The sequence below is a fragment of the Cricetulus griseus genome, chromosome 3 (assembly GCF_003668045.3).
Source record: "Cricetulus griseus strain 17A/GY chromosome 3, alternate assembly CriGri-PICRH-1.0, whole genome shotgun sequence".
Classification (NCBI taxonomy): Eukaryota; Metazoa; Chordata; class Mammalia; order Rodentia; family Cricetidae; genus Cricetulus; species Cricetulus griseus.
This window is the reverse complement of record NC_048596.1, coordinates 193,324,579-193,351,277: the sequence shown is the minus strand read 5'-3', so window position 1 is coordinate 193,351,277 and position 26,699 is coordinate 193,324,579. Positions and strand designations below refer to the sequence as shown.

The 26,699-nt window shown below is 43.9% G+C and overlaps 1 protein-coding gene across 1 annotated transcript in view; it reads left to right on the top strand.

Annotated features, from left to right (window-relative positions):
* Positions 1-18,745: 18,745 nt before the first annotated feature.
* Cdyl2 (chromodomain Y like 2) overlaps positions 18,746-26,699 on the top strand; it is a 175,182-nt gene continuing 167,228 nt past the window's right edge. Inside the window, exon 1 of the mRNA XM_035441700.1 lies at positions 18,746-19,150. Coding sequence (XP_035297591.1) covers positions 18,746-19,150 — 405 coding nt within the window. The remainder of the gene's footprint in view (positions 19,151-26,699) is intronic.

Below are 26,699 nucleotides of genomic sequence, written 5' to 3'. Positions count from 1 at the left end.
TAATTAAGTTTCTACTCAAATTATCTATGAGCTAATTTCTATATATTATCAGGAACTGTGTAGCTTATTTTTTAAGTTGTCTGTTTCTATTTCATTATTTCTATATTGTCTGGTAGTACCTTTCCTAGTTTTTCTGAGTTGACTAGTTTTTATTTTTTTCAAGTAACATTCTAATTTTGAAATAAGTATATCCTCAACATAGAAAACTAAGAAATACAGAAAATGCAAATAAATAATCACTCATATTCTTATCACCTATTCATAGCTTGTTCTCATTTTCATCATAATAGATGCTGTGATCTGAATGCTTGCTCCCCCTACAATGAATGTATTGAGTTAGGAAAATGATTTCCTGATGAGGGTGTGATCCTTGTGAATGGGATTACTGGCCTTCTACCATGTGGGAATACAGTGACAAAGCACCATGCATGGACCGGGAAGTGAACAGTTGCCTCTTACTGTATCTGCATCTCCCAGAACTGTGATAAATAAATGTTTTCTTTCTATAATTGACCTAGACTATGGTATTTTGTCATATGTGCCCACAGAGACAAAGACAATGGGTCTTTTTTACACAGTAAATATTATTTTATATGTGGTTAATTTAAAAAAAATGGTTCATTGTATTGCTTGTTTTATAGCTTACTCATTACTCATTTAATGTTACACCAGCACTATCTTCTAAACATCTATATAATGGACTCAACGGGGTTTAAAGGAAAGGTCTCTGGGCATCTTTGGGAGGTTTCTACTCTTCAGGAAGTCTGACTCCACTCTGCCAGACTGATCCAGTCTGATTGCTATTTAATGTATGGGGATCTGAAGTGGAGAGGGGGGGAGGGAGGTTCCACAATACTATTTTCCAAGCTACAGCATCCCCACTTCCTGGAAATGTGTTTGACTACGGCCACTCTCTTAGCAAGGGCATGGATACTCAGCTTTCTTTCCACATCCTATCTGTACATATAGCCTGTCTTTAAATTTTTAACAGTATAATGGAGACAATGCCAGAGACTATATAAAGATCTTGAGCTATAACAGGTGAAACTGGATGCAGAGAAAGGACATTCACTTGCCCAGTGACTGGTTTAATCTCCAGGTCCACAGGTCCTTGTTCCTGTATCCAGGTCTCTCTAGCTGGAACTGAAGGTCAGTGCTATTTTCTAGACAGGCTGGCTCTTGGAAAACCCATGACAGTGGCTTTTTCCTCTTTCTTCTGGTTTCCTTTTTCTTGCTGTGATAAAACACTCCCAGCATCTGGAAAATAGAGGATAGAGTATTAGGAATTCAAGGCCTTCTTTTGCTACACTGTGAGCTAACCTGTACTACATGATACCCTTTTAAAACAACCAAGAGAAATTGGTGTTAATTAGATGTGGTAGAGGAGTTATTGCTACATTAAAAATAATCCTGGAATTCATTTATGAGATGATGTGATGTCTGGGGCTTGCTTCAAAAGACCCTAATGATGGCATGGGACAATAGAGATGAAAACTTAGTGTTGTTGACCTGAGTTTTCTGTCCTGTGCAGCGTTACAGATGGAGTCTCTGTAGTGTCTTATTAACTTTTGCACAGATTTTAGAATTTTTCATTGTTAAGAAAGCAAACAAGAAAGAAAAAAGAAAGAAGAAGAATAAGAGACTGGGGACAAAAAAGAAAAAGAATAGGAAGGAAAAGCCTTTTGTAGTGTTCCACCAACCCTTGCTGTTCAGGGTTTAGCCATCAGCTCACGGTGAATGCTGCTTCCGTGTCCCTCCTGAGTGGAAGTTCCCTGGACCAAGAGTAGGAATGCTCACCTTCTATAACTTGAAACAAAGCAGCCCAAGTCTGCTAAGAAAATAAACATTTTTATATCCTCTCAAAGATGCAGCCACACCCTCCATGTTGACTGCAGTTCATGGAGAGTGGACCAGGCATCCTTGGGGCCCTGGGAGTTTTCCAAGAATTCCTGTACATTCCTAATAGTTCTACTGTGTTCTGGCATTTCACTCTTGAGCCCCCGCAATGAACAGAGGGATTTTCTAGAAGCATGTGGCTCTAGATAACTTTATTGCTCTGATAATTAATGGTGTGTGTTCCTTTCCCTCTCCCTCTCTCCCCCCTCCCTCCCCTCCCCCTCTCTCCACTTCAGATCCCCATACATTAAATAGCAATCTATACAACCCATAGGAGCAACATCTCTTTGGAGTTCACAATTGTCAGTGGAACTTTTGAGAAACTCAGATGCAGTTGGCATTTGTTGTAGCCACTTAGGGGCATGGTTCAGTTTCATGATGCAGCTGACGAAGTGTGTACCCACAGAAGTTACGTTTTGATATTTCTGACACAGGGACATTGAGTTTGCACACTTAAACCCAGGTTCCTTTTAATGACACATACAAACAACTAAGAAGTTGACATTCTTTTCTTCAGCATCTACCCACCTCCCATCCTAAAGTTTCAAGAGCCAAACATTGGGTTTTCTTTCTCTCCTGCTGCCATTGCCAGGGGGAGGTTTTCCTATGAAAGGAGAGTCTGGGCCTCCGTGTGTGTCTTTAAGAGTGTGTGTGTGGTGTGGGGTGATGAAGGGTGGGGGGTGTGATGTGAAGTGTGGTACCTATGTGTGAGTATAGACACACTCATCTGTGTATATGTGTGTGGACACCAGAGGTTCACAAATTGTATCCTCCTTTACATCTCCTACCTTATTTTTTAAGATGGCCTATCACCAAAACTAGAGTTTACCAGTTCTTTTAGACTAGTTGGTCTGAGATCAGTTGTCTCTTCCTGTTTCAACCCTGGAGTGTTAGGAATATCCTACTACAGCAGTATTATATGGGTTCAGAGATCCAAACTCAGGACCCCAGGATTGTGCAGTAAGCACTTTATCAAACAAGCTGCCTCCCTGTCATACTTGAACCTTCTTAAGGCAACAGAAGTCCCATCTATCTCTTCCACAGCATGTCCTAGCTTTCTTTCTTGTATTTTTCTTTTTTATTTAAGTTTTTTTCATTTTACATACTAACCCCAGTTTCCCTCCTCCTCCTTCTCTCCTCACCTCCCCCTTCCCCAACCCCTGTACACACATCAGAAGGAGTAAGGCCTTTGGGGAGTCAACAAATTCTGGCATACCAAGTTGAGGCAGGACCAATCCCCACCATGCTGTATCAAGGCCGAGCAAGGTATCCCACCATAGGGAATGGGCTCCAAATAGCCAGTTCATGCGATAGGTCCTGGTCCCACTGACAGGCCCCCTACCCAAGAGCAAGCCATATGACTGTCACCCACCATCAGAGGGCTTAGTTTGGTCCCATTCAGGTTCTCCAGATATCAGTCAATAGTCCATGTACTCCCACTAGCTCAGATCAGCTGTCTCTGTGGTTTTTCCCATAGTGTTTTTGACCCACCTTGTTCATATGATCCCTCCTCCCTCTCTTCACTTGAACTCCAGGAGCTCAGCCCAGTGCTTGGCTGTGGGTCACTGCATCTGCTTCTGTCAGTTACTGATGTAGGTTCTATGATGACAACTAGGGTAGTCATTAATTTGATTAAAGGGGAAGGCCATTCAGGCACCCTCTCCACTATTGCTAGGAGGCATCCTTGTGGATTCCTGTGAATTTCTCTAGTAGCAGGTTTTCCCTAACTCCATAATGGCTCCCTCTATCAAGATATCTCTTTCATTGCTCTCCCCCTCCACCACTCCCTCAACTTGGCCTTCTTTTACTATTTGCAGGTGCTATAATGGTAAACATATATGGACCCCAAAATTCTACCAGGGATCTCATACTGCTAATAAACACTTTAAGTAATGTGGCAGGGTACAAGGTTAACTCAAAAAAAAATCAGTAGTCCTCAAAAATGGCAATCCTGCCAAAAGCAATCTACAGATTCAACGAAATCCCCATCAAAATCCCAACACAGTTTTTCACAGACATTGAAAGAAAAATACTCAACTTTATATGGAAAAACAAAAAACTAAGGATATCCAAAACAACTCTTTACAATAAAGGATCTTCTGGAGGCATCACCATCCCTGACTTCAAGCTCTACTATAGAGCCATAGTTCTGAAAACAGCTTGGTATTGGCACAAAAATAGACAGATAGATCAATGGAATCGATTGAAAACCCTGATATTAACCCACACACCTACGAACACCATATTTTTGACAAAGGTGCTAAATCTATACAATGGAAAAAAGATAGCATCTTCAACAAATGGTGCTGGCACAATTGGATTCGAACATGCAGAAGATTGCAGATAGATCCATACCTGTCACCATGCACAAAACTTAAGTGCAAATGGATCAAAGATCTCACCATAAATCCAGCCACCCTGAATCTTCTAGAAGAAAAAGTGGGAATTACCCTTGAGCAAATTGGCACAGGAGCCCGCTTCCTGAGCATTATGCCAGTAGCACAGACACTGAGGTCTGCAATTAATAAATGGGACCTCCTGAACCTGAGAAGCTTCTGCAAGGCAAAGGACACAGACAGTAAGACAAAACGACTGCCCACAGAATGGGAAAAGATCTTCACCGATCCCACATCTGACAGAGGGTTATATATATTTCCAAAATATATATTTGCTCAAGAAGCTAGCCACCAAAACACCAAATAATGAAATTAAAAAGTGGGGTGCAGGACTAAATAGAGAATTCTCAACCGAGGAATCTGAAATGGCTGAAAGACACTTAAGAAAGTGCTCAAAATCCTTGGTCATCAGAGAAATGCAACTCAAAACAACTCTGAGATACCACCTCACACCTGTCAGAATGGCTAAATCAAAAATACCAATGACAATCTATACTGGAGAGGATGTGGAGAAAAAGGAACACTCCTCCATTGCTGGTGGGAGTGCGAACTTGTAAGACCATTCTGGAAATCAGCATGGCGGTTGCTCAGAAAAATGGGAATCAGTCTACCTCAAGATCCAGCCATTCCTCTCTTGGGTATATACCCAAGTAGTGCATGTTCATACAACAAGAACATATGTTCAACCATGTTCACAGCAGCATTGTTTGCAATAACCAGAACCTGGAAACAATCTAGATGCCCCTCAACTGAAGAACGGATAGAGAAAATGTGGTACATTTATGCAATGGAGTACTACTCAGCAGAAAAAAGCAATGGAATCTTGAAATTTGCAGGCAAATGGATGGAACTAGAAGAAACCATCCTGAGTGAGGTAACCCACTCACAAAAAGACAAACATGGTATGTACTCACTCATATATGAATTTTAGACATAGAGCAAAGGATTACCAGCCTATAATCCTCTTCACCAAAGAAACTAGGAAACATGAAGGACTCTAAGGGATAAATGGACCCCAGGAATGGGAAGTGGCATGAACTCCTGAGCTAATTGGGAGCATGAGGGTAGGGGAGAGGGAGCTGCCACAATAAGAGCAGAAGAAGAGGAGTAGAGGAGAGGAAATGGAGGAGAAGAAATATTGAGTTGGGGAAAGAATAGAGGAGAGAGAGCAGGATGAGAGATACCATATTAGAGGGAGCTACTATAGGTCCGAGAAGAGATCTGGAACTAGGGAGATCTCCAGAGACCTACAAGGATGACACAATCTGACAATCCAGGCAATGGTGGAGAGGATAACCTAAAAGCCCTTTCACTAAAATGAGATTGATGGCTACTCTTTATGCCATCCTAGAGCCCTCATCCAGTGCCTGATGGAAGCAGAGACAGACATCCACAGATATACACTGAGCTGAAATCTGGAATTTAGTTGAAGAGAGGGAGGAATGAAGATCGAAGGGGTCTGTACCATCTGGCCTTCATGGGAACTGCATGCATGTGGCTCATGGACATGTATGCAAACCACCCATACATACATAAAACAAAAAATTTAAAGAGTCAAGGCTAACCTTGATTACAGAGTTTGAGACCAACCTGGGTCATGTGAGATCTTGTCTCAAAAAACAAAAAACCCGGCTGGGAGTTTATTGGATTAAAGTCTCTTTATTCCAAGCACAGCCGGGTGAAGCATAGGCCAGAGCTAGGTTAAGAACCCAGCCAGCGCAGCCAGAACAAAGAGAGCGCCCGGTCCCCACGTGCAGCCTTTTAAGAAGCCCCCCTTACGTCATGCCGGCTTTCCTTCACCCCGCCCTTATGGGCGAGTCCCCAGGTCCACCTGGTACCTGCCCCAGGACTATTGGGCGGGGCTAGGGTTACTCCCTACAGTACCAGGTTGGAGAAACCCGCAGAAACAGTTGGCCTGAACAAGGGGGGGGGTACATCGACCCCAGATGCTGTCTGGGAGGCCAGTACAAGATTGTTCCAGACCCCCAAACATGGATGCCAATAAGGAGGCCTCTGTATTCCAAGGAGCCTCTGGTAGTGGATTAGTATTTTTCCCTGGTATAAGAAGGGACTTTGAGAGCCCATCCCACATGAAGGGATACACTCTGGCCCTGGACACATGGGGAAGGGCCCAGGCCCAGCACAGGAAGATTTGGTGGACTTTGCAGAGCCCCCATTGAGGGCCCTACCCTGCCTGGGGAGTGGAGGGTGGATGGGGTAGGGGGTAGGTTGGGGTGGGGGAGGAGGGATGGGGGTGAGGGGAGGGAGAGGGAAAAGGGACTTACATGTGAAACAAGTTTGTTCCCTAACTTGAACTAATAAAAAAAAAAAGAAAAAATCAGTAGTCCTCCTATATACAAATGATAAATGGGCTGAGAAAGAAATTGGAGAAATATCACCCTTTATAATAGCCATAAATAACATAAAATATCTTTTGGTAACTCTAACCAAACAAGTGAAAGACATGTATGACAAGAACATTAAGTTTTTGAAGAAAGTAATTGGAGAAGATATCAGAAAATGGAAAGATCACTCATGCTCTTGGATAGGTAGGATCAACATAGTAAAAATGGCAATCTTATCAAAAGCAATCTACAGATTCAATGCAATCCCCATCAAAATCCCAACACAATTCTTCACAGACCTCAAAAGAATGATACTCAACTTCATATGGAAAAACAAAAAACCCAAGATAGCCAAAACCATCCTGTATAATAAAGGAACTTCTGGAAGCATCACCATACATGACTTCAAGCTCTACTATAGAGCTACAGTAATAAAACCAGCTTGGTATTGGCATAAAAACAGATGCATGGATCAATGGAATCAAACTGAAGATGCTGATATTAAACCATACACTATGAACACCTGATTTTTTGACAAATAAGTCAAAATCATACAATGGAAAAAAGAAAGCATCTTCAACAAATGGTGTTGGCATAACTAGCTGTCAACATGGAGAAGAATGCAAATAGATCCATATCTATCCCAATGCACAAAACTCAAGTCCAAATGGTTCTCAACATAAATCCAGCTACACTGAACCTGATAGAAAAGAAAGTTGGAAGTAGCCTTAAATGTATGGGTACAGGAGACCACTTCTTAAATATAACACCAGTAGCACAGACTCAGAAAGCACCAATAAATGATTGGGATTTCCTGAAACTGGAATGTTTGTAAGAAAAGGATATAGTACGTAAGACAAAATGGTTACCTACAGAATGGGAAAAGATCTTCATCAACCCCACATCTGACAGAGAGCTGATCTCCAAAGAACTCAAGAAACTAGACACCAAAATACCAAATAATCCAATTAAGAAATGGGGTACATATCCAAACAGAGAATTCTCAAAAGAAGAAACTCAAATGACCAAAAGACATTTAAGAAATTATTCAACATCCTTAGCCATCAGGGAAATACAAATACATCAGAGATACCATCTTATACCTATCAGAATGGCTAAGATCAAAAACACTGATGACAGCTTATTCAGGAGAGGATGTGGAGTAAGGGAATGCTCCTTCATTGCTGGTGGGAGTGCAAACTTGTACAGCCACTTCAGAAATCAGTATGATGGTTTCTCAGAAAACTGGGAATCAATCTACCTCAACTCCCAGCAATACCACTCTTGGGCATATACTCAAAAGATGCACAATCACGCCACAAGGACGTTTGCTCAACTATGTTCATAGGAGCATTATTTGTATTAATCAGAACCTGGAAACAACCTAGATGCCCCTCAACTGAAGAATGGATAAAGAAAATGTGGTACATTTATACAATGGAGTATTATTCAGCAGTAAAAAACAAAACAAAACAAAACAAAACAAAAAAACAATGACACTTTGAAATTTGCAAGCAAATGGATGGAACTAGATAAAAACATCCCAAGTGGGGTAACCCAGACCCAGAATGACAAACCCTGTATGTACTCACTTATAAGTGAGTATTATACATAAAGCAAAGGATAACCAGGCTATAATCCAAAACCCCAGAGAAGCTGGGTAAAAAGGGCAACTCTAAGAGGGACACAAATGGAGGGCCCCAGGAAGGGAAAATAGTTAAGATCTCCTGGGTAAGCTGGGAGGGAGGTAGGAGGGAGGGGAGGGGGGATGGGAACATGGGGGACCAAAAAGTCTTTCTTTCATTTGTAACAGAGGACCTGCATGAAATGGTACAGCAATGCAGCATGCCTAAACCATTGAGTCCTGCCTAAGATTCTTGTAAGGGATGATTACACCTCATGAACAGAAATCTCTGGATTTCAGAATTAAGGTGGATGACTGTCTTGATTGATTTTCTGGTGGGCCCTGACTCTTTGTTTTTCCTCCCTTTATTTTCAGCCCATCTACTACCTCCAGTGTCTATGTTTTCTACCTCCATCTTCACCTCACTCCATCTTCTGTCTTCAAGGTTTTTAAGGCCCTAAACATTAACCCTTTATGGGGCAGCAGGGGGCCTCCCAGTGAAAGCATCAGGGAGAGGAGCAGGGAAGATGAATGAAGCAGCAGAGGATCACACAGAGAGGGCATGCAGCTGCTGATGAGTGGCAAGTGTTGCTACTGACGGAAGGGAAGGGTGGTTTTAGGCATCCTACTCTATCGTCTTTTCTTGCTTCTTCTACCTCTAGCATTGTCCGCCCAATTACAGTTCTGAGTACCTGATTTAGCGTCTCTCATTTATCATCTCTTCATACCGATGTTCAACTCTCCCAAGATCCTCTTCATGTATTAACCCCCTACTGAGTAAACCAAATTTTAACCTTGGTTGAGCTCAACACCACCACCTTGTCCAGCCTGCCCCTGAGCCACAGAATCTGGCTGGAAAAATTACGAACATGGTTACTGCTTCAAGTTCTTAGACTTGGGATTTATGATTACAAATATCCAGTGGGCCCTCGGCTCCTCCCGGCCATGCTCTTATGCTTTCCTAGCCAACCTGTTCTTCTCTTATAGTTAGTTGACTTTCCATGTCCTTTAATTTACCCTCATATAGACAGCACTAGAAAAGCCATGCATTTCTAAATTATCTAACTATGGATACCTTTGGGAGTGAACAGTGTCACTATTGACATTATATTGGGGAGCACAGCAGACTAAGTCAGTGTTGTTCCAGGCAAATTGCATTTCCTGTCTGGTTCCTCTTCTTCGTTCTCTCTTCCATCAGATGATTTTATAGCTTCTTTCACAGAGAATATCAAAATAATAAAAGACAATTGCTAATCTGCCAACTGACTTCCTCTGCAGCCTGTTGTAGACATTCTTTGTCCTCCCAGGTGATAGTGTGTCAGTTGTCTATGGCAGCCATAACAAATGGCAACAAATGCGATGGATGAAACCAATAAAAGTTTTTTCTTTGGGTTATGGAGACTGGAAGGCTGAAATCAAGTTGGTTGTATGGTCATGCTCCATCCCAAAGCTTTGAGGAAGAACTCTTCTTTGCCCCTTCCAAGCATCTGGCGGCTACTGGCATCCCTTGCCTGCAGATGTATTACTTCAACCTCTGCCTCTATTGCCACATGTCTCTATCTATGTATCTCTATATAAGATGTAAGATTTCTGTGTTATCTTATTAGAAGGCCACTACTAAGAGTAGCCAGTTGGCTCAATGGATAAAGGTATTTGTTGCCAAACCTGACAACCGGAGTTCGATATGCCGGATCCATATGATATAAAGAAAAAACCCAAACAACTTCTAGAATCTGTCCTCTGATTTCCACACATACTCTATGGCATAGGTACACTCTGCCCTGAACAAATAAATGTAATAATAATAAAAAGACAGACACTAATTATTGGGTTAGTTACCATCCTAATCCTTATGACCCATCTGTCTAAGTCACTGTTCTGTTGCTGTGAAAAGACACCACAACCAAGTCAACTCTTATGGAAGAAAGCATTTAGTTGGGGCTTGCTTACGGTTTCAGAGGCTTAGTCCATTATTATTATGGTGGGGAATATGGCAGCATGCAAGTAGGTGCTAGAGCAGTAGCTGAGAGCTACATCCTGATACATAGGCAGAGAGAGAGAGAGGGGGGCACTCAGACCTGGTAGCAGATTTTGAAACCTTAAAGCCCACCCCCAGTGACATGCTTCCTCCAGCAAAGCTGGAGTTTTACTCCCCGATGACTAAGCATTCAAATATATGAGCCTATGGGAGCCATTGTCATTCAAACCACCACACTAAACTCCCTGGCCCCATAGGCTTATAGTCATATCATGATGTAGAGATGTATTTACATTTAGTCCAACTTCCAAAGTCCCCATAGTGTACCAGTCTCAATACTGTTGAAAAGTCTAAAGTCCAAAGCCTCTTCTGAGACTCTCATAATTCTCTTAGCTGTAACCCCCCTGTAAAATCAAAATCAAAAAGTAGATCATGTACTTCCAACATACAGTGGCACAGGATATACATTACCATTCCAAAAGGGAGTAAAGGAGCATAGTGAGGAAATACTGGACCAAAGCAAGACTGAAATACATCAGAACAAACTCCAAATTCTGCATCTCCATGTCTGATGTTGAAGTGCTCTTCAGATCTCCAATTCCTTTCAGCTTTGTTGACTGCAACATGCTTGTCTCTTTTGGACTGGTTCCACTCCCTGTTAGCAGTTGTCCTCAGCAGATATCCCACAACTCTGGCATCCTCAACATCTTGGGGTCTCCAAAACAATCCAGACTTCACCTTCATATCTTCACATAATGGCCTCTCCAGGCCTCCATGCAGGTACACTTCTGACATCTGCCTGGCCCCAATGACTTTCCTTAGGTGTGGAGGGAGATTCCATACCCCATTTCTTATATTCTCAATTCTAAAGCCAGAACCACATAATCAAAACTACCAAGCTCTGCTGCTTGCTGAGATTGGAACATGGGCCTCTTGTTCAATTACATTCGTCTCAGCTTTGTGTTGTTGTTGGTTTCCTTCAATGCTTAAGCTGTTCTTTAATTCTGTTTCACAAGTTAGAAGTTTAGCTGTGTGGAGTATTGCCCTAAGGTCACTACTCCCTTTATTCCATTTTATCAGGCTATTCCTTAATTTTTTAAAAATCTCCTTGAGCACTGGATTTAACTTCATCCCACTTTCTAGTGCTCCTTTTCTCCTCAAACTGTACATTTTGTATTTTTCATTTCTCACCTTGCTCCTTTTCATTATAGATCTGCATAAGGCTGGCCACTAACAACCACATGGCACAGTCAATACTATGCTATCTTGTAATCTCCTCTGCTAACACCATTAGTCTAAAACTCCTTAAATTAACCTCAGGTAGATTTTTCAGGACAAGGACAAAAAGTAACTACATTCTTTGCTAAAATATCACAAGAATGATCTCTAGGCTACTTACTAATATTCTTGAACCAGGTCTTTATAATTTACATTACTCTCAGCACCACTATCTTCTATGCTCCTACTAGGATGGCCCATAAAGCCCCATTTAAAGCCTTCAACTACTTTCCTAATCCAAAGTCCCAAAGTCCACATTCTACCAATGATCAGCACAATCAGCCTTATCACAGCAATACCCTTGCTCCCTGGCACCAATTTCTGTCTTAGTCACTGTTCTATTTATATGAAGAGACACCACTACCAAGGCAACTATTATGAAAGACAATATTTAATTGGATCTGGCTTACAGTTTCAGAGGTTTAATACATTATCATCGCAGCAAGGAACACAGTAACATAAAGACAGACATGGTGCTGGAGCAGTAGCTGAGAGCTACATTCTGATCCAGAGGTGGAAGGGGGGGGAGCAAGCACCTAGACATAGCATGAACTTTTGAAACCTCAAAGCCAATGCCCTGTGATGTACTTCCTTCAACAAGGCCCTCCTTTCTCATCCCTGTAATCCTTTTAAAGAATTTTACTTCCTTGTGCCTAAGCATTCAAATATATGAGTCTATGGGAGTCATTCTTTTCAAATAACCACACTATCTTAATTAATTTTATCTGACAACAAGGTTGTGCTCTGAGGTTTTAGGTGGATGTGAATTCTTGTAAGACATAGTTCAACACCATGCAGATGGACTGTGGGCTCCTCAGTCTGTCTACATTAGCCTTCTGAGCCTCATCTTGATTGAAAAATTCAAAAACCTGTCCCTGTAATTCTCCCTTCTATGGTGTGATCATTTCCTCACACTTGTTACATCATTTGCACTATTGTACAAAAGGCCTGTGATAACCTCAGTATTAAAAACCTTCCCCACATTCAATACATCCACCGTCTACTGACCTACTTCCCTGCTTGCTATCACTACAGGACTTGAATGAATCACCTGTGCTTGCCACCTGCATGCCCTTATTGCCAAGGCTTTCTTTCTCAACCCAATCCATTCTAGCTTCCAACTTACCTATGCTATGTTTTCAGGTCCCACAGACATCTTACACAACCTCCCACCAGCCTGTGGCCATTAGTCCTACTCTCTCTCTCTCTCTCTCTCTCTCTCTCTCTCTCTCTCTCACACACACACACACACTTGGATCAGAGATAGTAGTCCGTTGGTGAGTTCCTATCTCCGTCATTCCTTCTTAGGTTTCATTATTGCCTCCCTTTCTCTTCCTGACATCTAATGCTCAAGAGATTTGGGATTCATCCTAAGGCCTTTCTCCTCCAGGCCCATGCTCAACCTCTCAATGACCAAGCTGTCTACCTTCCTTGCATCCCACAGAAGTTTGTACATACATCAAATGCTTCCCCCTCCTCCTTGCTCAGAAGTCTGTTGCTCTTCTCCACACTGCTGAGCCAGAGGAGGTGTTTTCTTCTCACTTGGTCCTATTGCCACCTACAATGTCCCAGTTTGCTTCATCCCAGTAAACACCACTTCTATTTTCCCAGAGGCTCAGATCAAAGTTGTAGGACTTCTTTTCTTCAGATGCTATGTCAATCATATTTCTTCATTGTTGACAGCGTGTTCTGGGGTCCCTATCCCTAGGACCTCATACATGTCCAGCATCACTCTTGTTATTTGAAGCCAACAGATCAGGTCATGTCACCTAGCTTGTTCACCTCTCACCATTTCTGCCCCTCCCATGACATTCCTTGTCCTTTTACTTGATCTGTTTCCTCTCTTACATGGTTTGGCTTTCTGCTCACATGCCACCATCTTAGTGAGATCTTATCCATGCACCTTATGAAAACTGGTGACATCTGCACACCAATCTTGGCTCTTCTCTTTCTCTTTACCCATCTTCACTGGTCTAGTTCTCATCCTACTAGAAATAAGAGCACATTAGCCACATTTTGGCTTATTATATTTTAATTGATTTGTTATTGTCTTTTTTTTTTCATTGTTGGCAAAGCACTGCCAAGGTCGGGCATTTGGTTTCACATTAATAATGCCTTGTACAGTGTTAACTATGGAATAAGACTGAATTCACTCAATGTCATTGCCATTGTGGAGGTAAAACCTTTTGAAGTTAACACTGAAAATCAAGTTTAATTAGTGGTAATGGTTTCTTTATGTCTTGAAAACAATATTAATTTTGAAGGTCTTGTTAGATTTACTACACCCCTTTAGGAATCTTGAACCTTTAAGGACATTACTGAGCCATATCTCAAGCTTGAAATTAGTTAATAGTAGTTGTCACAGTAATATATCAGGAACAGTTGCCCAACACTTATTAGTGGCAGGTGCTTTGTGAATACCAGAACATTTAATTCACAAAACACAGCAATGGACTGTCAGCTTCAGATGGGTGTGAGTATTTTAAAATCTGCAAGTATTTTGATAGTTTCCTTTTAAAAGGTAGAGCCTAGTCTATTTCTCTTGAGTTTGACTTGACTTGGAGACTAAGTTCCAAAGGGCAAGATACAATGAAGTGGCAGTGTTTGGTGATCATGGTGAGATCTTCAAATCTTTGGTACTGCAGCATTGGCCAGCCTGACGCTTAGTTTGCTCATCTTTGAGGAAAAAACTGGACATATCTTGGATGATATGTCCAGTTGCTCAATAGGCCCATGCCAGCCAGTCATTTCAGTAGTGACATCAGGTAGGCTTTCTAGCAGTGGCAGGGACATCAGATGGGTCACTGTCCCATGCTCTGAATGTTGTGCTGGATTCGGGACTGTCTTTGCTTCTTTTCTGGTTGCTGTGATAAAATAGTTCAACCACATCAGGTTAAGGGGAGGAGATGTTTATTTTATCTCCCAGTTCAAGGAACAGTCCATCATGGAAGGGAAGCTAAGGCAACAGGAGCTCGAAGCAGATGGTTAGATTATGTTCCTAATCAGAAGAGACAAATGGATGTGTGAATTTTAGTGCTTAGCTTGCTTTATACATTCCAGGATCCCTTGCCCAGGGAATGAGCCTGTCCACAATTAAAATGGGAACATGATCAAGATTATTCCCAGTAGACATAACCACAGGCCCATGTTCCAGGTGATTTTAGATTCTGTCAAGTTGACAATTAGCAATAGTTATCACAGGGACAAAGAGAAGAATGATGTTAGGGCAGTCAAGCAGCCATAGGGAGGAACCCCTGGCCCACAAGTTTCAGCTTCCTGATACCATCTATGTGGGAGAGTATCTTGGAGGCAGGTGCTCCAGCACCATTCAAGCCTTAATGATGTCAGAACTACTAAACTTTTTGACTGGAATCTCTTAGATCTGAGCCAGAACCACCAAGCAAGCTGCCACAATCCATGTCATAAAACTATGAATTCACAAATGCATCTCGTGCTGAGCCATTAGAGCTGGGGAGAATTTAGTACATTGGAATACATTTACATACAGGGTATGTCTAGATACGGAGGCACATGGAGTTGATGAGCTTACATCACACAACTAGTAAATAGTGATGATATAAGAGTCAGAAAGCCAGTGTGTGGAAGAGTCCCAAAGCTTAACCAATGAGCACCAGAGGGCAGCGGGGTGTCTCATGCTGGAAGGACAGTGTTGCCTCTGTCAGGGAAGTGGAGCTAATCTCTCCTTGGCTCATAAACTGGCTGATTTGGCTTTATTGTAAGGTCATGCTGGGCAGCTACCTCCTTCACTTTCAACTTCCCACTTTGTCCCAGATTTGTTACAGAATACAGTGAGCATCAGTCTCTCCATCCGTCTTCCCATTGTATCTCTGCCATTTCTCTGCACTCATCCCCACTTTCAATCATGTAATTTTGATTAAACTGCCAATCATCATATCCCTCTGCCTCCCAGGCAGTCTTGTGACTTGTATCTGGCCAATCATAGTGTACTGTCAGTGACTGACTAGAGTAACTGGGCCAAACAAACTGTGAAAGGGGTTATGGGCCAATCAGAGACATTGCTTGGGGTTTGTAAATACCCTCTGAGGTGAGGGGAACTGCCAGGTGGCAGCAGAAAGCTGATCTTCAACAAGTAAAACAACAGCCTCCAGAAAGTAGTGGAGAGTGGTAGAAGCTACGTCCTATCCCTTGCGACCTTGATGCCAGCCAGTCTCGAAAGTGACTCCATCTTTTTTGAACTTGCATGAGTCAAGTCAAGAGGCTCTTCTTGTAAGTGGGTTTCACTGGGTTTTCTGTCACTTGTCCTTGAGCAATGTATGGTTAGTTGGAAGGGTCTACCCTAGTTTGTGGGAGATGGCAGCACTCTCCCACTTTGCACCTGTCATCTGAAGAATTTGGAACAGCATTGTCCAAAGGGTAAAGACTCTTCCCTGTTTCAGCCTCAGGAAGCATCTGTCTTTCCTGGAAGCCAGCGTGGTCTGGGGAAATAAACTCAAAATAAAATAGTGTAGTGATGGGTGGGTGGTTCAGCCCCAGTCCCAAACCTTAGTCATCTGTGTATCCTTTCTTTCCTTAGCTCCTCACCCCTCCCCCAGTCCTTGATTTGAACACATCCTGTTAGTCACCAAGTCCTGTTGATCTGGATCAAATGCTTTGTGGAAGTAGGTGGAGCAACCCTAATGGAAGTTAGATGACTTCTTCCTTGGGGGCATCTGGCAAGTCCGGTTTTACATCTTTATTTTATTGCTACTAGGGAGGACCATGTAACTGGTCTCCCTGTCTCTCACTTCCATCACTTGGTGGATCTCTCATATTTCCTCCTGTTGCCACATGCTTTGACTGATGCTACTTATTTTCTTGGCTCACTGTCCTATTACATGGCTGACTTCTCAGCTTAGTGTTCAAGACCCCCATGAGCTACCTGGCATTCACCATCCAAGGTCACTTTTGAGTCTTACATTTCTCCTATTGTAGAACTGCCTGCCATCTACCTTAACTCTTTGCCCAGACAGAAGCCTCGTCCCTCCTCTGTGAGTTCTCAAGATTCTTGTCCTTATCTCAATAAAATACCCTGAACGCGCTCCTCCTCAGCATGTACCCACTTCCTTAAACCCTGAAAACCTGTCTAAAGTAGGGATTTTCAAATCTCACTCCCGGGGAGAATTTGAGCATAACAGTCAAATTTTGGGTATGTGTTGCCCCACCCCAAAATATCGGTTATGATTTTGAATTTGACTTAGCATATTATGTCAAAACCAGTTTCTTTCTTGCCATACCTTTCCAAATTACATTCTCAGTGTATGTAGTTTGGTGGCATACCGATTTTTACCCAACAACTGAGGCCCATTCAGGTTTGTTTTGCTACCTATTGACTGAGAGTTACTTATTAAAACAGTGGCCATTGGGAAAATACCAGTTATGAAGAGGGAATGAACCTAAGGGTTGTGCCAATCCCTGCAGTTTTTAACCAAATGTATGTTGTATTTATTCTCCCACCTTCCCCATTTTCTTTTCACTACTTTAATACTGAATTTTCACTCGTTCTTGGAATACGATTTGATGTTTTGACATACTCCGACAAGCACTGGTTCTGGATCACTGTCCACCAGCAATTGTGATAAAAGTTTGTGGTACCCAGACAAGCCCTTGTCATGCGCCTCTCCAGGAGGAGAGGTCTGGATTAGGATTATGACATAACACATTTTTCCTGAGTTCCCTGGGGATGGACAGGCCACAATGCCACAGGTACATGCATCTTCCATGGTGCTTGTACACGGTCATCAGTTAGAAAGGGCAACAGGTGATCTTCCCACTGTGCTGCAAACAGCAAATGGCCTAAGGAGGATATAGCTTATTATATCTATCATACTTTTGGATCAGAAAAGGATAAGGTGGACAATGGAGCCTGTGTGAAGACCTTGTATCCCCCTCCAATTTCAGAACACTCTCTCCAGGTTCTGAGATAGCTGTGTTAACACATAAGGAGAAGCTTTTCAGCACAAGGGTGACCATCCGTAAAGGATGTTTTTAAGAAAGAGATAACTTCCCCCCCCCGCCCCCCCGGCTCTCTGTAGCCCAACAGTAATGGCAGCTCCCTTGAGACATACAAGGGACCCTCCTTCACTTCCCTGAGCGCCTCTTCTCTTCCCTCAGGGATTCAAAGTCCATTGCGGACAGGGTCTCACTGGTGGCGGTAGACACATGCAGTTAGGTGGACTTTGGGAAATGTTTGTTGATTAACTGGTGATTGATTGGATGGTGGGGCAGGAAGGCTGCCTGGGGAGGGCCACGCCTGGCCCTGTTGGGTTTAGTGGGAATGACCACTATGTCCTGGCTTTCCATGGAGCCTGTGGATAGGTCACTTTATCTCTCTTCTCTAAAACCCATCCTGGAAGGAAGGGCCCCTTTAGCTCCTTGGGGCCAAGTCTCCTAAGACCGTGCCCAGTCCCCTCCCCGGGAAGGACAACAGTAGGGTACCCCTGGAGCAAGAAGCAGGACTGAAGAGGGGGCTCCTTTCCCTGCGACCTGCAGGTAGAGACCTGCCTCCAAGCCTCTCCTTCGCAGCTGGGGCAGGTCATGCAGGGTGGGCACCTGGCCGGGCACTCTGGGAGCCCTCGCGGCCGCAAGCGCGCGGTCGGGCTCGGGAACGGTCCCTAGGCTCGGCCCGCGGTGGCCGCCTCCCCCTCCGCCCCGGGGGCCGGGCCGGGCTCCTGGGAGGCGGGGACTCGCCCAGTGGCAGCAGCGTCCGGGCTGGCGGCGGGCGCGGGGCGGCTTCCTGCAGGCGGCGCCGGGGCGAGCCGAGCGCTGCAGTCACCGGCCTTGGGACGCGGGGGGCCCGGGCGCTCGGGGGCCGCGTCCGAGGCTTGGGGCGCGCTGCGCAGCCGTCGGTCGCCGCTGCCCCGCGCTCGTGTGTCGCTGCAATCGCCGCCGCGGCCGCCGCCGGTTACGCCAGCCCCGCCGCCGCCCGCTCCGATTCTGCGCACAGGCGGCCCCCAAGCCTGTCATTCTGCAAAAACACAGTTTACTCAACACGCCGCACACACTCGCGCGCGCACACACTCACACACACACACACACACGCGCACACACACACACTCTTGCGCGCGCGCGCACACACACACACATACACACACGCACGCACACACGCGCTCACGCGCGCGCGTAGCCCGGGCCCCCCGCGCGCACACGCACGAGAGCGCGCGAGCGAGCAAGACGCGCACACCCGGCGAGCCAAGTTCCGCAGCCTGGCATGGCTTCTGGGGACCTTTACGAGGTACGGGGACGCCGGGGCGCGGGCGGCGCCGGGGAACCCGGCCGGGCCAAGCCGGGTGCAAGCGGAGTCCTGAGACCTCGGGTGGCGGCGCTGGGGATCGGAGGGCGGCGGGAGACTCGAGGGTGTCGGCGGACCCGAGGTGGCGGCGGGGACCGGAGGGTGGCGGGGGCCCGGCGCGCCTCCCGCCGCCGCCTCCCGCGGCGCCCGCTCCCTCTTTCTCTTTCTCTCGCGCACACACTCTCTTACTCCATCTACTTTGCGGCCTTGGAGAGGGGAAGGAGGAAGCCGGGCGGAGCCGGGGCGGAGGGAGGGAAGGTAGCGGTCCCGGGGAGGTGCTTGCTCAGCCTCGACGAACCGCCCCAAGTGTGCAGAAAAGTACAGGTAAAAAAAAAAAAAAGAAGAAAAAAAAAGTCGCCGCCGGACGTGTGAGGGAATGCGGGGGGCGGCGCTGCGGACGGCCCAATTTAGGGGTGCCGAGCCCCCGGGGGTGCGCGGGTCTCGTTGGGTGGGGAGGAGAAGATGGGTGATTGCAGAGGAGCCAGGCTCTTGGGGAGGGGGAATTCAAAGGAGACGAGTGCCAGGGCGGGGGCGGGGGGGCGAGTGCTCAGGGAAACACCACTCTTGCCGTTCCAAGGGGGGCACTGAGTGCCTGCCCCCTCCCCCCACCTGCTGCCTAGTGCCCCCCTTCTCTGTGCTCTGAAGCTCTCCTTGCAGGGTCTTGGGGGGCGCTCTCTGATGGTGTCAAGCTTCTCAGGGTGATAGGGGAGCTGCAGAGAGACCCCCTAGGTAGAACGTGCAAGTTATGCACTGGTGGTCATACTTGTCAGGAGACATGAGTGTGAATACTGTTCCCAGCACTCTGTAGCACATTCAGGGCTAATACTTGTGTCCAAGGCCACACAGGTAGCAGTGGGCACTGGATTATTTTGAAATCAGTTCAAAATGTTGGAAGAAGACGTCCATCTGTCATCTTTTGAACAATAGAGAAATACCCATACTCTCTGGGGAGAAAGGGTTTAGCCAGCCTTGGGACCACAACTGTTCTTGCGTGGGATTTGGACCATTGGACAAACAAGAAGCCACCACCAATCCCAGGGGAGGATGCCCTTAGAGGTGTTTCGTCTCAAGAGAAGGTTCTGAATAAAGAAGCCGAAGGGACTGGCCACCCTCTACCAGGAGGCCTGCAGATACTGAAAGAAACCAGTCTCAAGGGTCACTTTGGGGTTCCCACCCCACCCTCCAGTGTGAATCAGTCATAGTAGCTGTCATTTTTAAGGTTGTCATCTAAATTTCCATGCAGTTCTAGAACAGGTTGAGTTAACCTTTTGAGTAAGAGACTGCAGTGGTAATCTACTGTAAACTTTGTCCTGGGCTCTCCTGGAAGCCCAAGCTTCCCAGGTGGTAGATTTGCTGACTGGTGTGAGAGGAGAATGGAAGACAGGCCAATGGGCATCTTGTCTTCCTGTGTATCCAGAGTCTTTGGGATGATTGATGAGGCTTAGGTGGGACCCATGTAAAAAATAAGTTGTACCCCATGGTCTTCCTTATCCTTGTGCTGATAGAGAAGCCAAGGTTGAATAGAAACATGATGAGAAACTGACAGATGTGGCCAATGAGCCAACCAAATACATGGATAATTTTCAAGATGGTGGGGCAGTTTCTGAAACCAAAAGTCAAACCACAGCAAATTGAAAGTGTTTGACCAAGCTCACAGAAGTAAAACCAGAACACTGGCAGAAAGTGGATACCATTTAGGGACAAAACTGACCCCTTGTTGGGGTCATGGTGAGTTGTCTTAGAGATGCTGACTTTGCCTGGGTGACAAGTGGCCTTTCGAAGACAGGAAGTGGACATCATAGGAGACATCAGTGTTTCCCATTTAAAGTCTGAAACTTACGAACCTTCTGGGGATAATTTCTTGTTTAATGTTCATCTGAAACTGCCATTCTTAACCTTGCTAATTATAGTCACCAGTCTGTGAGGATGGGAGTTTCCACAATGGCCTTGAACTATCTTAGCAACTCAAGAGTGCTTATTGTAGTTCAATAAGCAGGACAATAATAACAATTACTTCTGTGTTGGTAGGTAATTGTATGAGATACAAAATGGTTTTCCTGTGGCCGATTATTTGCACAGCCATTACTAGAAGGGCTAAATTGCATTATGAGACTATAACCAATGTCAACATTTTCATAGCCTGTGTCTCCATTACATAACACAGACTGAGAGATTTAATTGGTTGTTCAAATTTAACTTAAAAACCAGAAGTGCCAAGTGTACCTCAGTACATATATTTCCAGCTGTAAAATTGTTGTGTGCAATAAAAATAGCCTATTGATTAAAAAAAACCCCACCAATCTGGGCATATTCAGTGCAGTTACAGACTTTAAAGGAAATAAAAGACATCTCATTCTATATGATGGCATTTCCTTAATTAAATATTATCCTTGAGTGTATGTAAAATGGCTTATCATAACCTTTAACCAATAAACCACATTTTGAGTGGGCTATATGTAACATATATTCCACCTGGGTGCCTGCTGATATTACCTTTGACCCTTTATGGTGAGGATGAGGTTTGGATTGCAGAGACTCATCTTCTCTTTGGTGATTTTAGAGACCTCAGTTACAAAGAGCCCAGAGAGCTCTGCTAAAGAGTTGGGTGCTGACTTTAAAGACACCAGAATATGAGTTTTGTTTATGAGATGATGCTCCTCAGTCTTGGTGAGGACACCTGGAGCAAGCTGGGTTCTGATTTGGATTGCTCTGTTTTATTTCTCTGATAACAGAGCCCTCACCCTCTTCTGATACATTCTAGATATCACATATATGAAAGTTATTTCAAATACTGATTGATGCCTTAGAGCAGTGGCTCTAACCTTCCTAATGCAGTGACCCTTTAATACAGTTCCTCATATTGTGGTGACCCCAGCCATAAAATTATTGTCATTGCTACTGAATAACTGTAATTTTGCTACTGTTATGAATTGTAATGTAAATATCTGTTTTCCGATAGTCTTAGGTGATCCCTGTGAAAGGGTTGTTTGCCTCCCAAAGGGGTTGTGGCCCACAGGTTGAAAACTGCTGTCTTAGAGCCAGATATGTCTGGATATAAATGTAATTTCCCCCAAGATGTGCTACTAAACATATGAGACATCAGAATTAGTCTGTGAGACAGTTCTAGGCTGTGTATGTGTGTGTGCCTTGCCTCACTGATAGCTATGAAAAATGTCATTGAATACCTTCAGATGGAGCAGAACATGTTGTTTATCTTTTTCCACAATGCTCCTTATACAGAAGCACTCATTTCCTTCCATGTTTATACTATAAATTTGAATCTAGAAGATATTAGGATTTTCCATCCCTGGAGTCGTCAACCCAAGATGGTTGGATATCAAGAATACATCATCTGTGGCACAAGGAAGCCAATTATCTTGTCTTTTTCTTGCTCCCTAACTCCTCACACATTCACTTACTCATGACTCTTATCAGTGAACAGAAAACTGGGTTAAGTAGACAGATAGCACGTTGAGCCACCTTTGGCATTCTTATGTTGAGAGTTACCTACTTTTCTTCCCCAACTCATGATCTCTTGGTGATGGTAATACCGTGTTGAAGGCAGAGTTTTTCCCAGGACCACTGATCAGCTCTATCTCACCAGCTGCTCCCAAATAATCACACGGAGACTTACTTGATATTAATTATAAATGCTTGATCCATAGCTTAGGCTTTTTTTTTTTTGCTAACTCTTAGAACTTAGATTCACCTGTTTCAATTAATCTATGTGCTGCCCCAAGGCTCATTTACCTGGCCTCTGTGTTTCTTTCTCATCCTGCTTGCTCTGTGTCTCATGGTGTCTCCTCCTGATCCCTAAGATCCCGCCCCTGTTCTTCCCAGCATTCTCTCTGCCCCTATGCCATGTTCTAGTTTTGTTTCTGTTGCTAAGATAAATCCACTGACCAAATCAACTTGATCGAGAAAGATACATTTCCACATTAGCCATCATTGTGAAAAAAGCCAGTGTGTGATCTCAAAGCAGGAACCGAAGGGCAGGAACTGAAGCAGAAACATTGAGGAATACTGCTTACTGGCTTGCTTCCTATGGTTTGATCAGCATTAGCCTTCTTTCTTATTTAGTACAGTTACTAACCTTAAAATAAATAAAAAAATCTCTTCCTACATGATAGTGTTTCCTTAATTAAATATTATAATTGAGTGTACATAAAATGGCTTATCATAACCTTTAACCAATAAACTGTAGTATTTTGCATAGGCTAGGAGTGATGACCCGTCTTATACAACCCAAGACTATTATCTGCTCAGGGGTGGAACAACCCACACTGGGTTGGGCCCTCCTACATCAAGAAAATACCTGACAGGCATGTCCACAAGCCAGTCTGATGTAGGCAACCCTTCAATTGCGGTTCTCTTTCCCCAGGTAACTTTAGTATGTGTTAAGGCTGACAAAATCTACACAGCACACACTGTGACTAGGGTGGCTCAGGTCTTTCTCTAAAAGTGTGTCTTGGTACCTTTTAGACAAACTGACTATCTTCCCTTGGAAGGGTGGTCTGCATTTAAATCTCCACCATGTGACTTTTCTTGATGTTGAGTGGTGTCTCATGTCCCTTGCCCTTGATTAGTTGGCATGAAGGGCAAAGTACCTACCTTGCTGGCAAAAATGTTCAAAGAGGTTGCTCTGTGTGTGTGTGTGTGTGTGTGTGTGTGTGTGTGTGTGTGTGTGTGTGTGTGTGTGTGAGGAGTGGCTGAGATGACACTTACTGTGCCAGGCTCTGGGTGTTGATGCTTCCTAAGTTTCTATCTCCAAACAATGGTTGTATCTTTTTTGGGGGAGGGGTGGGGAGGAAGGATATGTGACATACATCTCTCCCTCCTTATGTTCAGAATTATATATGTACAGTTTTATGTGTGTTTGCACAATGTATATGTTTTTATTCCCAATAAAATTAACAGAATACTTTCCTTTTGTTAAAAGATATTGATTGACTTTAGTTGTAAATGAACCCTACAGTAATGATCTTGGGTCTCTCGACCTTGTGTCAGGGTGTGTGCAATCTGTATTCTTCCAAGTTGCATATGAGAAGTAGCAGAGATTGCGGAGGGAGACAGCACTGGAGCAAATCATGGAAAATGTGCATAACCTTGTGCTTGCAACATTGACTAAGCTTCAAATATATCTAATAGAAGTACATTGGCTGGTGGATCCTGTTGCAGAGGGTCTTCCCACCAACCTGATCCCACAACCAAGTCAGCCCCAAGTGAACACTCAGAGACTTATATTAATTATGAAACCGTTGGCCAATGACTAGGGCTTCTTATTGGCTAGCTCTGTCTTAATACTAACCCATTTCTATTCTTAGTATTTCCACATGGTCTTATCTTACTGGAGAAAGGCCAGGGGACATGTTCCTCCTCCGGCATCCTACATGGTGACTGTTCTGGCAGGCCCTCTTGCCTACCTTTCCCAGACTTCTCCTCCTCTCCTAGTCCCACCTACCTTCCTGCCTTATTGGCCATTGGTCCAACAGTGTTTTATTCATCAACCAATAAGAGAAACATATACAGAAGGACATCCCCATCAGGGTTCCTCATCAAGTCTAGCCATCCTTTACAGTGTTCTGGTAGAGAAGACAATTCCTTCTTTCTTCATAGATTGCCCAGAGTGTTCACTCCTAATAAACACAATTTCTGACAAAATTAAGTCTGGTCCATTGTTTTATTCATTCACCCGAGTGGACAGCAATGTTGTCAGACCCTTTTAGGGGTTCTTCCAGCTTCACTATGCAGCTCAGCATGGTGGTGCTGCCACTATATGGGCTACTACTCATTTTCAAGATGGTGATTGAGCACATTTCCAGCTTTATGCTAATGTTTCCATTCATTGTTGAGGTTCTTTTCCCTGTGAGAGTGCTTGCCCATGACTGATGTAAGTATTAATATTAACAAGTTGAAGAAATGGCATCTCAACCTGCACAACTTTCTTGTGATGCTGGTGTCATTTTCCTGATTAATCAATTAGGACCTTCCTGTCAAAGTCTTTGCACACATGTCTTTCAAGGATGATATTCCAGTTGAATTGGAATCTTGGGATCATATTATTATCTAATGAGTATGGACTAGGTATTTGATTCTCCAGTGGGGATCCATTGGCTTATTGTTAAGCAGGTTTTTATATTATTCTTTACTGCATAAGGTGATTTCTTCAAGGCCTTAAGCTAACCTTGAAGGGAGAGAAAAAGGACTCTTGTAGCCTGAACAATTTTAAAGAATAATTCAGGCTGGGTGATTATAGAAAGTCTTAATATCAGAGACATGCAATTAGATTTAGCACCGCTATTGGACAGTGAAAGGAGGTTTGGATTGGCTGAGTTTGTAGCACCATCATTCATTTATTTTTTAATATTTATAGACCAGTAAATATTTGCCTAGAACTAGGGAAATGATGGTGGTATCCCCTAAAAACCTATGGTTTAGTGGAGATAATGGAAGAGAACAAAAGTTCATAGTGAGTGGGGAAAGTATTATATGGGGAAGGTGAGGCTTCTAGGAGGATGTTGAGGGATGTATGTGATCCTGGCTGGGGAAATGAGAAGCTATTACCCTATCAGGACTATTAGTGAAAGGTCAATTTTCTCCTGAATGTATTACATTTTTGATAACCATTCTCTGTTATTGAGCATCTAGACTGTTTCCATTTGTAAGACATTATGTACTGCTGTTATGAACATCCACAAGCACTATTATTTATATGTATATTGAACTGTGTTTCCCAGATTAGATTCTGAAAAATGATAGTTTGAAGAATGTGGATATTTTTACAACTCTTGATTCATGTGTTGGTTTGAAAGAAAATGACTCCCAAAGGAAGTGGCACAATTAAGAGGTGTGGTCTTGTGGAATAGGTGGGTCTTATTGGAGGAAGTGTGTCACTGTGGAAGTGGACTTTGAAGTCCCATCTATGCTCAAGACACCACCCAGTGAGACAGTTCACTTCTTGTTGCCCGCAAGATACAGAACTCTCAGCTACCTTTCCAGCACCATGTCTGTCTGTAAGTTGACATTTCCCACTATGATGGTCATGGACTGAACCTCTGAACTGTAAGCCACCCAAATTAAATGTTTTTCTTTGTGAGTTGCTGTGGTCATTATGTCTCTTCACTGTAATAGAAACTCTAACTAAGTCAGAAGTTATATCCAGGCACTAGGATATTGCTGTGATGGGCTTGACCATGTTTTTGTTTGGAGAAATTTGGACTTTGGAAATTGGATTAGGAAAACAGTGGAATGCTTCAAGCACTGCTTAATGGGCCGTATAAGTAGGGGCATAGAAGACAGTGGTGTGCTGAGTGTGAATTGAACTGTGGGCCCTTGGCTCAAGAGGTTTCACTGGAGAAGAATGTTAGTATGTAGGCTAGAGACTGGTCTTGTGATATTTTAGTGAAGAATGTGGCTGCTTTTTGCCCTTGTTTGAAGAGTCTGCCTGAGGCTAAAGTGAAGCGTTTTGAATTAATTCCATTGGCAGAAGAAATCTCAAAACAACCTAGTACAGACTCTGTCTTATGGTTATTAGTGGTAACTCTAATGAAGATTTATATGGAAAAGGAGCAGGACATCTAAAATTTGAGGAGGAGAGAAATGGAGTTAAGTCCTGTGTTCAAGGAGATAAACAAATTAAGGATGAAATAAAGGCAGCGGTGACCTCAGGGCAAGATCCCACCAGCTAAGTTTCCAACTTGTGAGAAGGCATTAAAGGAAAGCCTAAAGCCAGATGTGGTGATGCACCCCTTTAATCCCAGCACCTAGAAGGCAGAGACTGGTGGATCTCTGAGTTTGAGGCCAGCCTAGTCTAAAGAGCAAGTTTGGGAACGGCCAAGCTAGGCAGTGAAGGTAACCGCCAAATACAGAAAGC